Source organism: Varroa destructor, unplaced genomic scaffold (assembly GCF_002443255.2).
Source record: "Varroa destructor unplaced genomic scaffold, Vdes_3.0 BEIS01000007.1, whole genome shotgun sequence".
Taxonomy (NCBI): Eukaryota; Metazoa; Arthropoda; class Arachnida; order Mesostigmata; family Varroidae; genus Varroa; species Varroa destructor.
The window spans coordinates 30,760,911-30,777,417 of record NW_019211460.1 but is presented as its reverse complement, the minus strand read 5'-3'; the positions used below and the strand labels follow the sequence as shown (position 1 = coordinate 30,777,417).

Genomic DNA, 16,507 nt, shown 5'->3' with positions numbered 1-16,507 from the left:
TTAAAAAAAAGTCAATTGTAATGATAGAATAGATGGTGTTGGCAGTCAGAGAAGCATCGCCAAAGATTACGGTAACTGGTCTCGTTAAAAACAAATCGCAAAAGATCGATTATAGGTACATTTTGTCAACATGTATTATTTTCATCGATAATCTTTCAATCGCATATTAAACCCAAGGAAAATTGAAGTTTACAGTCTTATGTATAAACTCAGTCTGATGCAATGCTCAGCTGCAGGTACCGCTGTAAAAGTGGACACGCTTAGTTAAAATTTAGTATGAAATCATAATAGTAATTTGAAATTAGCACACTATTTCATATTTTTTTGATACGCCTTAATATCTGCTTCAGTACCATACTTCCGCCATAAGCTACCTGCATACAGTTACTGCAAAACCGGATCATTAGTTCAAGTCTATAAATAATGTACCATTGTATAGTAGAATAGCGCGATTAGAGCATACTTCGTAAGATTGTCGAGATGATTTGTCACCGATTTTGCCAGATCTTATTACTACGCCCCAACCTCTTTTCTGGATTGAACAAAAGAGTACCGAACTTTAGCCTCGATACTTACCTTTCTGATCCAAGTCCGTGCGAGCACAGTATGGACACCAGTGGATGAGCATATTTTACTGTGGATTTACTTCGAGAAACGATAGATAGGAAAAGTACACATGGGAACGCCAATGGTAGATATGTGCCAATACAAGGACTGCCAGAGCGGCACAAGAAGTGTGCAAAAAATAGGGTAGTAAAAGACTGTCACTCTGGCTCAACTAGTGTAAAAATCACTTGATTTCAAACTCCGCCGAATTCACTTGTAACAGCAAAATATCCTAAGAAGTTTTCTATTGGCTTTTTCTAAATTTCGGATGTGTTGTTTTTTCCCACAAATAAACGCAATAGTAGTTATTATCATCACAATGTGCTCTACGAACGAACAACATAAACCTAAATCATGCATCTTATCAATTTGATATAGAAAACTGGAACCTTGATGCAAGTCTGCGGAGACATGGATGGGTCAGACATTACGTTCGTTTTGCTCCTAGCTCAAGTGTCTACTAAAAGACTCCTTATGAAAACACTCAGTATAGCTATAACCCCCGTTTATACGTCCGTCAACATAGATATCTCATGATCTATTTAAACACAATTTCCCTATAGAAATGCGAACCCTTCGCACTGTCCCCAGGGGTTAGATTTTCTTTTTCCGTAAAATTAATCGACATACTTGCTGACTAGATGAGTGAACATCGCCCTAGTTAAGCCGGCAGAATGGCCCAGTCCACTAGCTATATCTCGATGAGTAAGTATTTGAGCAATAAATACTTCAATAGGTTTGTTAACACGTCAGTTGCCAAACGCTTACGAAAACGATGGCATTTAGTCCACGGAAATTTTACGACAAAAAATCTAAACAAAAAAAAAATACCGCATCTATACAAAAAGCCCGCACCGACTTGACTGTAGGTACAAGACGCTTCCCAGTTTCAAGCGAGTTCTGTTACATGTCTCGACGCTGCGTTACATCCTCAATATACGCGTATGCATGCGTGAAAGGAAATTTATGAGACGTAACGGCGTAATATCGTGATTGTCCGTTTCCACTTCATGTTCACAAAAACCGTACGAGAATAATGGACCGCGAAAGAGCATGCTTTGGAAGAGTGTTTAGTAAAATAACAGAACCAACTAGAATAATTTTGAAACTTGGCCCAATCAGTCATTACTGCCTAGCAAGAAAAAAAAAACGCGAAAACGGGTTTGACATGCCTAAGAGTGCCATGGCGGAATTACGAATTGTCACCGCTAGTCCATCGGGCGAAAGGAAATAAACAAAAAGAGATATACGTCCCACAAGAATTCACAGTAGGTGGACAGTCGCTTGTGTCGCACAGTGTGACTGTCGCTAGGTGATAGCGATAAGCAGTTCTTCATGCTCCTATGTATCGGCCCTTTGTCGACTGAGTAGATACCGATCATACCCTAGCATGCTCACAAATTTTGTTTTCGCGACCGAAGAGTTAAACAGAAAAAATGTGTAACATTCACCATAGTAATAGTTATTTTTGTTGAAAGGACGACACTATGTTATAGGAGGATAACGAAAAAGGGAAGTAGGGGATATGGGGCTGATTGCAGGAAGTTCCTCTCTATGCGAACTAGTGAATGCAGTTTAATGTGCAGGATGACGAAATTAAGAAAATTAAAGTAGAGAGAGAACTGCAATGACCGACTGTACTAAATACTCTTCTTGAAAGCTCGTCACGAACGATTTATGTTTTAATCTGTGCTAAGTCGAGAACGCCGTCGATTGCATTATTATTCCTACACGAAAACTAAGTCTCGCTAAGATACGATGGTTCATGGTCATTGTAGCTATATTGTAAACTGCTACAGCACTGCGTGAGGCCAGCATCACGGGATAGTGGCTGAAAAATAGTGAGTTTAATATATTTCTCATACTTTACTATTTGGTTATGTCTTTTTTTAAATATATGCGAGTATCTGTTCGTAGTTAATTTCTTGATGATGCGGTCGTGAAATATTTGCCTCTTAGACTTAAACGTATGTGAGGTAGTTCAGGGTAGAATCCGCGCGTGGATATTACTACTGTCGGTAGCAAAAGATCATTATTTAGGTCTTCTCTTCCAACATTTAATAATGCTAAATAAGCATATAATGTTAAAATTACGCGGGGAAATGTTTGTTCCTCAAGGGTAACTCCTTAAGCAACGTCAATCTACGAACAAACAGTATTCGATAAAAGTCGCCCTTGTAGCTGGTCATATCGTGGTTACACGTTGTAGACAGAGGTCCTCTTTTAGGCTTTACAGACCATAACACACACAGTGGGTGGTGACTTCTTGTAAATAGCATTATACCGACTTTTCAGTACTGGATTAATCCCGTTGTTTACTGTGTGGAGCACGTTTTCTTCTAGCCTATCATTTAGTCCAGAAAGATCCATCTACTTCCTTGACTAAGATTGCCATCGTATGAGACTTAGTTCAATCACAGTAATTTCGAAATTATCCCTGTCTCTATGCTTAGAGCGTTATCGATAGTGAGTAGATCCTTGGCAGGCGAAACAATTATCCACCATTTTCATTCAACTAGTGGATAGAAAGAGGGTTACACCTGAAATCTTTTCATGCAGAGACATTCTATCCGAACCTCTTTCGACAAAACGTTTGTGAAACGGCTTCATTCTACGTACGGCTGACTTGAATATGGTTTAAACGTGGTTAGTTTAATTTTACAAAAAAAACACACACACATTAGAGTATTCGGAGAATAGCTGAACTCAGAGATAGAGACGCGGCTGGGAACACTTACGTTTTTGCCAACAACTTTCGAGTTCTTCTAAAAAATGGTTCAGGTGATTCTATTACTATATGTTACCATCGCTAAGCATTGCTATGGACAGCTGGCCTCTCACCACCGAACGATTTGTTTCCAGGTTGCAAATCTAGACTGTTTTAGCCTGCTTACCTACTGGGACACGTGAGGTGGCCTAAGTTCGAAATCAAGGACGGGAACTTTGCCTAGCATTAGAAGACCAACCGTCTGAAACAGTGCTGAACTGTAACACAGGAGATAAGACTCTACAGTATTCATTTATTGAATTCTTGTTTACGTCGCCGAAACCACAAATGATTCACAACTAGACCTATAATTACAAAAGCTTGAGTGAAGGATGGAACAACATAAAAGGTTAGATCGTTAGAAATCTACTCTATATTTTCAATGGACAACATCCGTTCACAGGATTTTTTTCCAATTTGTATATATTTTAGTGCAATACGGTCTCTGTCGTTTCTTCATATGCAGATCAGAATCTACCGGGATGTGAGAGAAATGATGATTAAGGTTTTCTGTTGTCTTTCGGAGTATCCTGGTTTGCGGTGACAGATCCGCCATCGATAAAGGCATATATCCCACTTACCTCGGCCATGAACTCAGTTACTTCAAACTAGAGCGCCATTCGTACGCTTCGCCTGGCATATGTATTTCTATTAAACGTATTTTACTTTATTAAAAGCTAATTGTATTTGTAACGGAAGCAACATCGGATAGCGGTCAGCTAAGGTAAGTAGACTCTAATAACTTGTTTCACAACAAAGTTTGAGCGCGTTTGTTATGTAACGCACGTTGAATGTACAGTTTCAATATTGATCATGCATATGTATGAATGCGTACGATGTTGGTGGAGGTACGGGGTCGTCTTTTTGGAGAAGTTGGCGTCGATTGACGACCAACTAAATTACTATTACGCTCTATAGTAAAAAGCAAACTTGACCCTTAAGGACAAGTGTCTGATCAATCTGCTCGACCATCCGCGTAGACTTTCCCAGGATAAAAATCTGCTGACCCATAAAGCACCCCAACCCAGGCCGACTACTTTAAAAGTCGTTTTATATCCAACAAACACACATGATTTCTAGCATAGACATTAGTATTTGTGGGCATTCCTCTTTTACGAAAACGAAACGTGTCTACAGAATTGTCATTTACTTACTTTTATTGCTATTGGATATATATTTACCTCATTGAACTGACTGGTCCACATAAGGTCTGGTTAATTGCTAAGGTCCCATGGTTTTTAACCTTATCATCGAATTTTGCTTGCGTTTTTTGTTACATATACTCGAGTAAGGATATCTTATGTCTTGTGAAGCTTTACTTTGAACCGAGCAAAGCGAATTGTGCTGTCAGTCCTAGAGCGCCCGCTCTTCGGTATCATTTCTATGAGGCGCAGGGATCCGACCTGCGCTGCTTCCAGCCTGAACTAACTCCTGAACTACGTCTATCATGTGGCGCGTCGTTGGCTGGGCTTGAGCCAGCAACCCCTGGCTTAGCCCTGGCACAACCTTAACTTCCATATTATAACTATTCCATCTCACCATTCGATGTTGAGCGTGTAACCTACGAAAGTTGTCAAGGGTCCGTTTGTGCGGCTCTAATTAACTGCCACAAGACTTCACCTATTTTTTATTTAAATCGTCTGATAAACAACAACGCAAAAACTGCGAATATTCGCATTAAAAAACAGTTCAATAACATAGATTTCTTCATATTATTATTATTGTTATTATTATATGACCTATAATTGGTCAAGTTATTAATATTCATCTTTTTCCAGATGCATCTTCTATACCACATCAGAAAAACAGTGTTAAAAAGCTATGGTCTGAAAAAGCTGTATGGCTCCTTCGGTGCAAAATGTTCTTGTTCTTCAGAACGAGAAAATCAGCTAAGTCGAGCTTTACAAGATGTAAGTGCTTCGTTTTGAACTAATTCACAACGCTTCGTTGCCTTCTTTTACACACTGTTTCAGAGTTGCTTTTACTTCAAAACTGCGACCGCGTACGTTTCGAGCGTACGCCAGGGTGCGAATGCTATCTCGATTTGACCTCGTGTTCTCAAAGACGTATCGGCAACTCTAGGCAATGACCGTGTTGGCTGTGAATAGCCAAATGCTTACACAAATGCATTCGTCAAACGGTCACAATGAGGATATCTGAAATCAAGTTCCTCCATACAGATTTACGTGCGTATCGAGAAGTGTTCAGACAATCATGTGCCAGATAAATACCGTAGTCCGCTAATATAACCTTAAAAGTTCGATTACGTTCGCAGGAAGCCTAATTATAATCAGCACTTGTCGAATGCTTCTGCCCTTAAAGTTGTACGAAGTCAAAACTTCCACGATTCGTTCTTGCGGACGTACGACTCACCTCACGCCTCACAAGTCTTATAGTCTATAAGTTGATAATAATCGCAGGTGCTTCAATTGCTTCTGTTCGAAAGAAAGTGTAACAAACTCAATATTCAGATCGCTACCCCTTTGGAGCTCTTTTAAAGCACGCAATTAGGAACCGTATTATCTAACGAAAACTCGATTTCAGCGTAAGTTAAACAATCGGAAAATGTGTATAGTTCGTAGCACTGAGAGTAATGTCCACGAAAAATTTGCGACTCGTGGGACAATGTGCTAAAACAAAGAAATTTCGGACAAACAAATTTCGTTACGAGAAGTCATTATAAGGATATAGATGAAGGATATAGAAGGATGAGTAGATCCCAGAGACGGCTAAGTGTCGTTACGCACTCAGAAGGATAATTAGCGAGTACGTATCGCGCGCAGAATGAAGTGAAAATTCAATACATCGGGAGAAGTAAATTCAGGAACGTAAAAATAATGCTAAGGAAAGCTAACACTGCAAAAAAAAGTATTGTAAATAAAAACGTTCGTCGGCATTCTATGAAGCCGACTCATAAAGCACATACTCCCGCGTTAAAAACGCGAAGGTCCGCATGGCGAAAGTAGATAATGCGGCATCTGTGTACTTCTACAACCCAAATCTATAAAAGAGTTCGGACTACGAATTGTAAGTTTAGCCTTAATCTCTCTCGGGTTTACACTCTACGAAACAGAGTTTTCTTTTCAAACACGATATATTCGAAAGCGTACATCTTTTCGAAATTATTGGCCAGCCTTTGCAAGTGGAGTGCCAAAATAAGCCCCCTGTCTAAGGCCGCTACAAGTAAAATAGCACTTATGCTCCGACTCGAAACGACGAAAATTCTGTCTCTAGGGAGAGGTGCATTCTATCCGAAAGTGAAAAAAACGTAATCGGTCGTCATTTACGGAGTCGCAACGATTTCGTGCACTGGTTGGTGGAGGTAAGGTGACTGAAACGGTCGACGCCTGTTATATGCCTGAAAGTACCTATAATCCGTAGCCATACGAGGACAGGGAGTCAAATTATTCGGGCGTGAAGGTTTGAATAATACAAATTTTACACGATAAGCTACCTCGATCTTCTCAAAATTTGCTATTAACTAGAGAAAATCGAGTACAAAAAGTTGGTTGCGACAGCTGTGTGTTTAATCTATTCGTTCCAAACTTACCACGTTATCTATACCGTAAAAACATAGCGGCGAAGGCCATAACCATTCGACTAGCGTCATCGACAAATACACCATATTCAGGCTAGGTTTCGACACCTCCAGTAAGCACCTGAATATTAAGGGCGAAAGATAATTCTTGAAACCTTAAGTTTACTTGGAATGATCGTTTTAGACGCAGTTTACGAATTCTATATAATGACCCTTGACACTGGCTGAGGTGGGGCCTAGATCGGCACCGTTCTTAGATGGTAGAAGGCGTCTTTGTCCTTATTCGACCGAAAACGCCATTTTCACGTTTTTCATAACGCTCTAAATCCAGCATTAGAAATTAAGGACCAGTCGCAAATAAAATGTTACGTAAACTGGTTGAATGCGCTCGAGCTTTGCATTGACCTCCTGCGTTGAACTGTGCAAAGTCTCTTGAGTGAAAAGTCTCTCAGAAATGATAGGTTTCTAAAGTCAAGATTAGTTTTTTTTTGCCCGGCGATGGCGGCAACCGCAGAGGTGTAACTGCAAGGGGCAGAGTGGTAATGAAAGACAATGTTCTGGTAGTGACGACGGCAGCGTTTTAAGTCTTAAGTGATGTATCTCCTTTACACATCTGAAAGCGAAAATTTTGGAAGTATCATCTTCATTTTTTGGGAGACTCGACAATGTGCGTACGAATATGTTTGGAAACAATAATTGCTACGAACGCAAATGTTCTTCGAAATTGCGGTACGTAGGTCAACTAAACGCAGAGCGAGTAACTTTAACATACTCATAGAAGTTTCGTTCAAGCAAATCGTGAGCACAGTTTGTATTCTGCTTCTTCTACTTGTAAGGTCCGGAATACTCTCAAAATTTACATCGTCATAAATACAACAAAAAGACTTGAGGAAAAAAAAGGCGCTATGATTCGTAGACGAGGTTGTCTACGGGGCGTGTGTTATCAGTATAGTCGTACCTGAAGAGAATAACTCGATTCGAATCACGATTCAGGACCGGGCAAACGCGTTAAAATTTATTATCATATAGATATACGCAGAGTTTACGTAAAGGCAACGCCGCTGTGAGTGGAGCCCGATCTTCTGGCTAGCTTATCTTGCCTTGAACAAAATCTTGACATAGTTAATTGACGGTAATCAAATAGAGGTTTATTAGACTATAAAGATCGTTACAAAGGCTGATACGTATCATTAGCTTTATGTTAAAGATAAAATTCTATTTTGTTCTCATATAAATTTGTGATTTTAATTGGTCCAGGTCAAATGGTTCGTATCACCATGCAATATAATTAACAGAAAATAAATATTTACCGATATTTTAACCGTAACTTTTACTCATTATATATATATATATATACGTAATGTTATCTTTCAAGACTCATTATTCGATAGTGGGTGTCAAATATTACTTGACCAATGTACTGTAGCCTAGGGGAGAGCGATAACAGAGTTAATTTCAATGCCGTAAAACTTCTAACGAAAGGTTTATTTAAAAGCTTCGTTTCACCGCGATCAGTCCATTGGTCTCGTTGCGGAAACGGATTTAATAACCTACAGGTAGCATTTTTTGGAGTACGTAACATTAGGGAACCGTCTTCGTTCACTACATCCTGCATTGGGCATATGTTATCATCGACGTACATCTTGATATCCCAGGTCCAATTTGAAGACCAGGGTTTCTGCAAAGCAGAAACACGATAACGTAGAGTACGTTTAGTTCAACTGAGTTGCGCATCTGCTTTGGATTAGGGTCACTCAATCGGAGAGTCTTTTCAAGAGAGGGGCTTTTTTTTTTTTAATTTAAGGTCTCACTAACATTAAGTAATGTAAACGAGGGCCGATACTATAATTGACGTGGTAGCGACAACACATTGAATTAGGTCAAAGTTGTTGCGGGATTACTATGCGATGTATAGATACCAATGTGAAAATCAAAGTAGCTTTAAAAACAACTTAAGCTAAAAAAACGAATCTCATCGTGTTCTCTGCTAACGTCCAGTTTCCAACTTATAAGATGTCTAATCCACATATCATGTAAGACCATTTGGACCGTCTAATAGCACAGGATGATTGAAACCCACCCGTTTTCGAGGACACTTCTCTTTCCCTTTAGCAATGGCAAAGTTGGTCGCCTTTTCTAAAGGGTTATCCTGTGTTGTAGATATGTGCATCGACGAACACAAAGGTAAAATGCATTTTAGGCCCTTGGGTATTACGAAGCACGAAGGTTTCGTGCGGTCAGCCTTAACAAATGAACGTTTCTATAAAAGCGACTTACACCAGTCAGTTTGAGACTGCTTTCGCCTACAAATATATAAAGTGATTCGTTACGCGGTGTCTAGCACGGTTCAGATTGCTATCAAAAGATGTTTTACCTTGAACCCAGCAATCTGGATTACGATAACACACCAAAACAACAGTGAAGTCTATTTTTGCGGCAGGTACTTGATATGAACATACTGAGCCCTTAAAGAGGCACGGTATCGTCACGCATCTAATAAATGTAGGTGGAACTACTTCAATCAGTTATAGATTGACTGGCAAACAATCGAATGGCTATGAATGGTGTGTATATTACTTCTCTATATTATAGTGAAATAGTTGCCAATAAAAAAAAAATGATCAATGTCAAACCCATATTATTGACTAAATTATGGTTCATTCAAAGATGATCCCACATTCACACACAAACATTCCATCTAGTATGAGCTCGTGTATATAACTGCGGCACTCAAACATCAGCCAGCTTGTTTTGACTGGTTGCTTAGAATTGCCAGTCGGTGGATATTTGGTCTCCTGAAGATTTCTTGTAAGAGTTTCATCGGTTTTACCCGATGCGGAAACGACAGAATTTGTTTCATAGCGCATATTGACCAGAAACCGCAGAATTTTTTTACTGTGTATATTTAACACTTGTGCCTTTGTCGTAAGGAAACGGTGGTCGTCTGCAGAAAATTTACGCATCATCAAAGTACTCTATGTTGACTTTGAATGAAGGCCTTCCAACGATCTCAGCACGTCTACTGCTGCCACCTTTCAGCTTTCAAACGTCGTGAACGCTGACATACGCGATTCGAAAGTCACCTAGCTAGAACAACGGTCTTTCTCAAGATGCATATATACATACTTTCTTTGTTTACATAGCTTGTGTAGAAAGAGACCAGGAGCTGCTGCTTGCTAGCAGCTCCTGGTCTCTTTGTTCCAGCCAGAGACTTAGCCATCCAAGTCATAGCCTTCACACTCTATTTATATATTTAGTACTGCGTTGGGGATCTATAGTTTTTTGTTTTCAAGCACCTTCAGTTGAAAAGGAAATAGCACAACAAACTAGGAAAAGATGAGGATTTCTGCGACTACTCTGAGGAGGTTTTAACGGAAGTAATTCCAATCACGTTTTTATACCGGGTGTTTTAAAAGCTGCGCAGGCCTGGGGGAGACAAATCGGAATTCGTTCCGTAGCTTCAAATGTAACAGTCGGTGCAGTCTATTTCATTCTTCGCATTGGAAGTAGATATTTGGATTATGACAATTATTCTAGGTAACAGAAAGGAAACAGCGCACATTTTGTCTAGACTTGATTGAAAGGCGTCAAAGTTTCGTAAATATCTTCAGTGATCGATAGGATTCTAGCAGAACTTACACATCTTCTGACGTAGTTTTTTTGCTACCATCAACTTTTAATCACCTCTCACATAACTAGGAACGCTCGGTACGAAGAGTCAGACGGTTAAGTACGCTGTTCCTTTATTTTTAACAAAACCAGCTCGACAATAAAGATGTGGGAAACTAAAAAACGATTGCATACTCGTCGTATAAATAATTACTAACTACTTTGGCAGTTACCGAAAAAATTTATTTCTGCAACATCATGGTTCAACGTTGACCTATTACCTAGCAATATCTAACAGTGTAATTCACCAACGTCCTAGACAGGGTGGGGTACTATTTATGAGCATCCTGCCACGCTTTATTTATGTGTAGTACATATGTGGGTGCACATATTAATTCTATTCAGGGCCTATTTAGATTGCGCCGTTCGAAGACTATCAGCTCCGGTCCACGTATTGTGATCATAATCCTTCGCAGTGCTGTTACCTGCTGACCTTCCCAAACACGGCAATGACTACCAACAAGCAGTTGGTAATGAGCCTTCCAGTTTGTTGTATATAACCCTAAATATCCAAATGAGCTGAAGCCTATCGCAGTACATACATTTTTATCGAACGCGATCCGGGTGCAATCGGGGTTTCGTCCTCGTTTACGGTGCGCAGGGGTCGTCAAAGGCCATCTGTGAATTACATGCAATACTAACAGGTTGATAGATCGAACAATCAATGAATTTCAGTTAGAGTAAATATTTCTTCATACATTTCCAGCGACTGTTGGCCATATACGAATTTGTTATGTATTTCATCAATCAGATATCATCTCTTATTTTGTAATATCATTTAATAACAAATATGTGTGTCGGCACACAAACGAATCAAAAGTGTTCACATATTGTTTGTGCACAGTGTCCCAGTAAATTAGCTGTTCTTGTCTCCTATTGTAATTACATACAGTCACAAATAATTAGTACTCTTTTAGTACGCTTTTAATCAACGACGATTTACCCTGTCCTTAGATTCGTTAATGCAGTAAGGCTTAAGGCCGGTTTTAGTAACGCTGTAGTTCCGGCATAACAATCTACGTATGCTGTAAGCTTGGTAAAGCTCGAAAAGGTCGAGGCGATGCAGAACGGATGTAATACCTTGATGCATCCCTTCAATCGTCAGTTTCCTAAGAGTGAGCTCTTTTTGAAATTTCACTATAGGCTACGCAAGCGGAGTTACATAGAAGATCAAACTAGGAAATTACACCTATTGTTTTCATTAAAGCCTGGTTTTGGTTTCCCGAGTGATCGCACTGCCTCACTGTAATCAACTCTTTCATGTGATTTTTCGGGGTCATTTTAGAAACGTTAAGTGCGTCACCCTCCGGCTACCAGTATGAGACAAGTAAACTGATCAAACCCGCGTCACCCGCAGCCGACCCCAAGGGTCGTGACTGCGCTAACATTATCTAGACATCAACTGGACACCACATTTCAGGCCCCTGAAGAGGTTTTTTACCCTTATGGTCTAAATCCAGGTTCAGCCGATAGATCCACCGAAAAGGGTATAGATTTATTTATTGGTTAATGATTGATTGAAACTCTAGACTCTGCTGCGGTAAACAGAGCTAAGTAACACCAATTACATTATGTTTCAATACATGGTTACTTTTGATCTAAAGGTTCGTCCGATATAAATGAATCAATAATTGCCATTGGTGGTCAAATATTGTTTAGCCAATTTGCATCGTATATCTTTAGAAGTCCGCATGTGCGCTCTAATCTTAAGAGCGCAGCTTTCCATGGTCCTTGTAAAAACTCCTACTCTCTTAGTATCTTACACCAGCTAGCCGTTATAAGTCAGAACTTCTTGGTTCTATCCCCATGACATGAAGAGCTAATACTGGAAAACATTTGTACCTTGATTGACCTTGGCCCTAAAATGCCACGCAGCTTGCGGTTCCGGTGTCTCAGAGGAGTATAAAACATTTCACTTATTAAGGAAGGACGTCTACTTCCCCTTATGTCGGAAACAAACATTTTCTAGTGTATATTTGGCCCACGAACTAATTTGGCTGGTGATCCATGTAAACAACGAACTTATAATTAAGAAGGAAAAACGTTCCGACAAAATATAGCGTGCAAGTTTTCATTTGCCTCCGTCTGTTCTGAATGCTAACAGTGTAAAAAGTTATCGAAAACGATGAATCATCGAATGGGATTACTCGACCCAAATGGTACAGTTTATCTAGTACAGGCGAAAGGTGGTTCAGTAGAGAGCTGGTTAACAAGGGTAAGTTTCTAAGACAATACGTTACTCTAATTTTCGTGAAACCCAATGTAAATACACAGATTTTTACCCTTGGCGGCGAACTAGCAGGCAGACGGTTTCTGGAGTTAGGGCAGACAGAACAGACGTCACCATCTAGTACGTAAGAAGGCCGTCGGATACGGTTGAAAACCTACAGAGTGAATAGCAGAGATTTAGCCACTACTATATTGTAAACCTTTGAGTTTTGGAATCGATTTTATGCTGTTTCGAAGTTATTGTAGCAATTTCTTCTGTGGACCTGTGCCGTCGGTCCAGGCAACTCTTCAACGCGATCTTTGGCCTCTACTCGTACTGTTCAGTATAGTAACTTTAGCTATGGGCTATTGGACTGCGCTCATGTTCGTACGATGGAAAGCCAACCGTATGCCATACACGCATCTAAACACCGAACGTGATGCTTACCCACGGAAGCCTTCACAAGCAACACCGATAGTGAATACTAACCAAGCCGTTCAAGTCGTCAACCCTGGTGAGCTATCGCTGTCGACACTAGCAGAAATATATCGTGCCCATGAGATAGTTTGCTTCTTCTTTGTAGCTGTTGCCTTAAGTAGAAGATGGATTTATGAATTAGCGTTCCTTATCCCACTTTTCGTTGTCATAAGAAACATATTATTACATTGATTATACAGATATGTACTATTAATTGTACGTGAAAGACATAATGCTGCTTGTCAGATAAGAGTTTATATCGAATTGTTACGATATCCACAGATGAAACGCACGCAAGAGCGATGACAAATGAAAAATTTCATAATCATTTTCAGTTGCTGTGTTGGAATCAGTTTTTCTAATAGGCGAGCACTCTTAGTCGGTCTATAGACCGATAATCAGCTCGACGAAACTAGTGAGACTATATGTACGTTATAGGTGGCCCAGACGATCAAGACAACATCGTATTCGAACAGAAATGGCAGTCTGGACCAAAATGCAAGGACGCGTTTCATAAAAGTCTGCCACCGTATGGTGCCGTATTTCACGACAAAAATATGAAGCAGACAATTTTTAGAGAGCGACTGTCAAAGACGCATTCAAACGATGCCGTATACCCTGCAGGAGGACCAGATGTAACACGTGTCATTTCGGAGCGGATTACTGATGGACACGATCCTGCAGTATAAAGAGCCTGTCATTGTTAAACAGTGAAAATACGCCAAATATTATTATTAAAAATTTTTTACGTCAATGGGACGCTCAGCAACTTATGACAACAAATTATTGAGCTCAGCTGAATCTCGCTCACAAGAGGTCGCTCGGAGGAGCTCCATGCAAGTATTTACTGCGACGTGGCAGATTTCGAGCACATCGGCGTAAAACTCGCCGATGTGCCGAAATGTATTGAATGTACATGTACTAGACTGATCGGGTTACTCAGGAGGGCTTAATATGACGGATACTCTCTTCGGCGTTTTTATTGTCTTAACCAAATCTATATTTCCATCCGAGTGAAATCCGTGTGATTTTTGACAATTTAAAGAAAATAAAGTAGCTTTATTTAATTTCTTGCTTTCTTTCATATTTCAAGTTCTTTGGAAAACCTAGTTAGGCCATTGCAATTACAACTGACATGTTCGAAAGGTATTAAAATGACGCCTATGATTTGCAGTATGCATAAACATGCAGCTTTCACAAGTTCGTATCGACTTTGATGTAGCTCAATGGTTTAATATGTAAAAGTGTTAAAGCCACGCAGTTTGCTAGGTCGTCTAAAGTATGGATGTGGATGAGGTCGTTTGGTATTGATTAGCGGAAATTGCTTCGACTATAAAGCACCTAAAGATCTGTGCCATTACGCAAGTTTAGTTAAAAATTTTGTACCACTAAATAATATGGTTTTTACTTAGTTTCTCTCAATAGGCTTACGCAATTAAGGTTTAGTCAACCGATCTGGTACACACTCTACGAACTATATAACGGATACTTTGTTTTAGTAAGTAGTAAGCTGCCGAATGAAATGATGCATTGCGAAACGTAGAATTTTATCTTCGCTCATTAAATCCTGCGTTACTACAATGATTGTCTCCGCGCATGCGCGTAATTTCGTGTTGAAATTTACGCTAATGAGACCAACTGTACATGCGTCTATTCGGCAGGAACCTCTGCAAATTTTAATATTATCTAAAATGCATAGTCTCGTAGTCTGGGTGAAATCAACAGAACTATGTCACACTGACGCGCTAAGCTCTCTAACTTCTAGGCCAGGATGAACTTTACGAAGCAAAAAAACGTCGTTAACAGTGGATCAAGCACTACCACTTGTAGAGCACCCACACTTTATTTTAATTTTGCGATGGCGTGCTCCAAACCAGTCTGCCGATTCGGAACAAGCGCATGCTTGTTGAAGACTCAAAGAAGTAACTGTATAAATGCATGCTACGGTTAACCAATTTAAAGTATCTTTTTACAATATAAAGATACGATACAAGAAAAAGCTCGTCATTGACCAGTAAAACAGGTAGCCTTTACTTAGACGATTTTGAATGGGAGTGTCAACAGGTGAAACGATATCGTACACATATACTATGGCTCGTCTCACCAGGGCCGACGTGCTCAATTACAAAATAGAGGTAGATACCTTCAGCGTCAGGCCTGAGAAACAACAAAAAGAAATATGCAAAAATTATTTGGGGGTAAGATGTTTTGCTTTACACTTAATTATATGCTTGATAAGTAAATTAACTTAAGCTTTAACATTTCTTACTAAATGAAAAGAAGACTATTTTTAATTCATCCATTTTCGTTTAGTCGTGAAACGTTAGGTTAGCGAAGCATAACAATCACCCTGTAATATTACATCCAGTTAATGTTTGAATATTCAGTTGTTGTTATATGTCAAATATTGTTAATATGTTCAAATCGGATGTATACTATAGTTTGTTTTTGATAAGCTTCACCATCTATGAATCTAAAAATTTCTATTTTTCGGCGTTGATCGCTTTAGTTAATGTTAGCATAATTATGTAATACAATTAAGACTAGCGTGATAAACTCCGACACTAATGACTAACTACGTCTAAGATGATGAGAAAAAGGTAAACTAAAACAACTTCTGTTACATCATAAGCGATTTTGAATTTCATCTAAGTAAAATTTTCTTAGACGTACTTCCATATGAAAGCCTAAAGTGAAGAACTATGTGCCTAACGTGTGAACAAACAAAAATTTAAGCAAAAGATACTCCATATGTTTATTATAATTCTTCGGATAATATGAATATATGATAGCAGTTGCGTTTCGTCTAGGTAGCTCATGTCAACGAATGAAATCAACTAAAGTAGGAACTCTCCCATAAACTATGAAACTGAGATAAACTGTCGTAAGGTTACTTGAGGGTGTGAACATTCCTAAAATCGCGAGTTTTTTACTTTCTGATAAACATAGTGTTTTGTCGGTCACGAGCAAGATAAGCGCGGTTTCCTGGCGCCCAGTAAATAGCGTACCAAATAGCTATCATTTTAATACTGGCTAAAACTGAATCCGCGCAAATAGTAAAATAGGATAACACACTAATGAACAGGAAAACAGTAGTTCGGGTTGCTCAGTAAAAAGTGCATGTCTGAGAAGAAGCTGACCTTACTAGAAACAGTTCGATCGCACAAACGCATTGACCTGAATGGTCATACTAGCATTTCGCATTAAAACGAACTCTTAAGGGTTGCTGTCCCAAGCGTAG

At 39.4% G+C, this 16,507-nt stretch overlaps 1 protein-coding gene across 3 annotated transcripts; it reads left to right on the top strand.

Moving 5' to 3' along the window:
* The first annotated feature begins 1,692 nt into the window (after window positions 1-1,692).
* Window positions 1,693-14,333, top strand: LOC111254798 (uncharacterized). 3 transcript variants are annotated; one of them, XM_086976014.1, is made up of 4 exons: window positions 1,693-2,447; window positions 3,469-3,722; window positions 13,047-13,303; window positions 13,705-14,333. In XM_086976014.1, exons 2-4 carry the CDS (start codon window positions 3,706-3,708, stop codon window positions 13,953-13,955), a joined length of 525 nt encoding a protein of 174 aa, XP_086832140.1. In that variant the 5' UTR covers window positions 1,693-2,447; window positions 3,469-3,705; the 3' UTR covers window positions 13,956-14,333. The 3 variants fall into 3 exon arrangements, with proteins under 3 accessions (XP_086832140.1, XP_086832139.1, XP_086832138.1); XM_086976013.1 differs by lacking the exons at window positions 1,693-2,447; window positions 3,469-3,722 and adding exons at window positions 4,135-5,559; window positions 11,866-12,795 and having other exon boundaries at window positions 13,090-13,303; XM_086976012.1 differs by lacking the exons at window positions 1,693-2,447; window positions 3,469-3,722 and adding an exon at window positions 10,076-12,795 and having other exon boundaries at window positions 13,090-13,303.
* The last annotated feature ends 2,174 nt before the right edge of the window (window positions 14,334-16,507 follow it).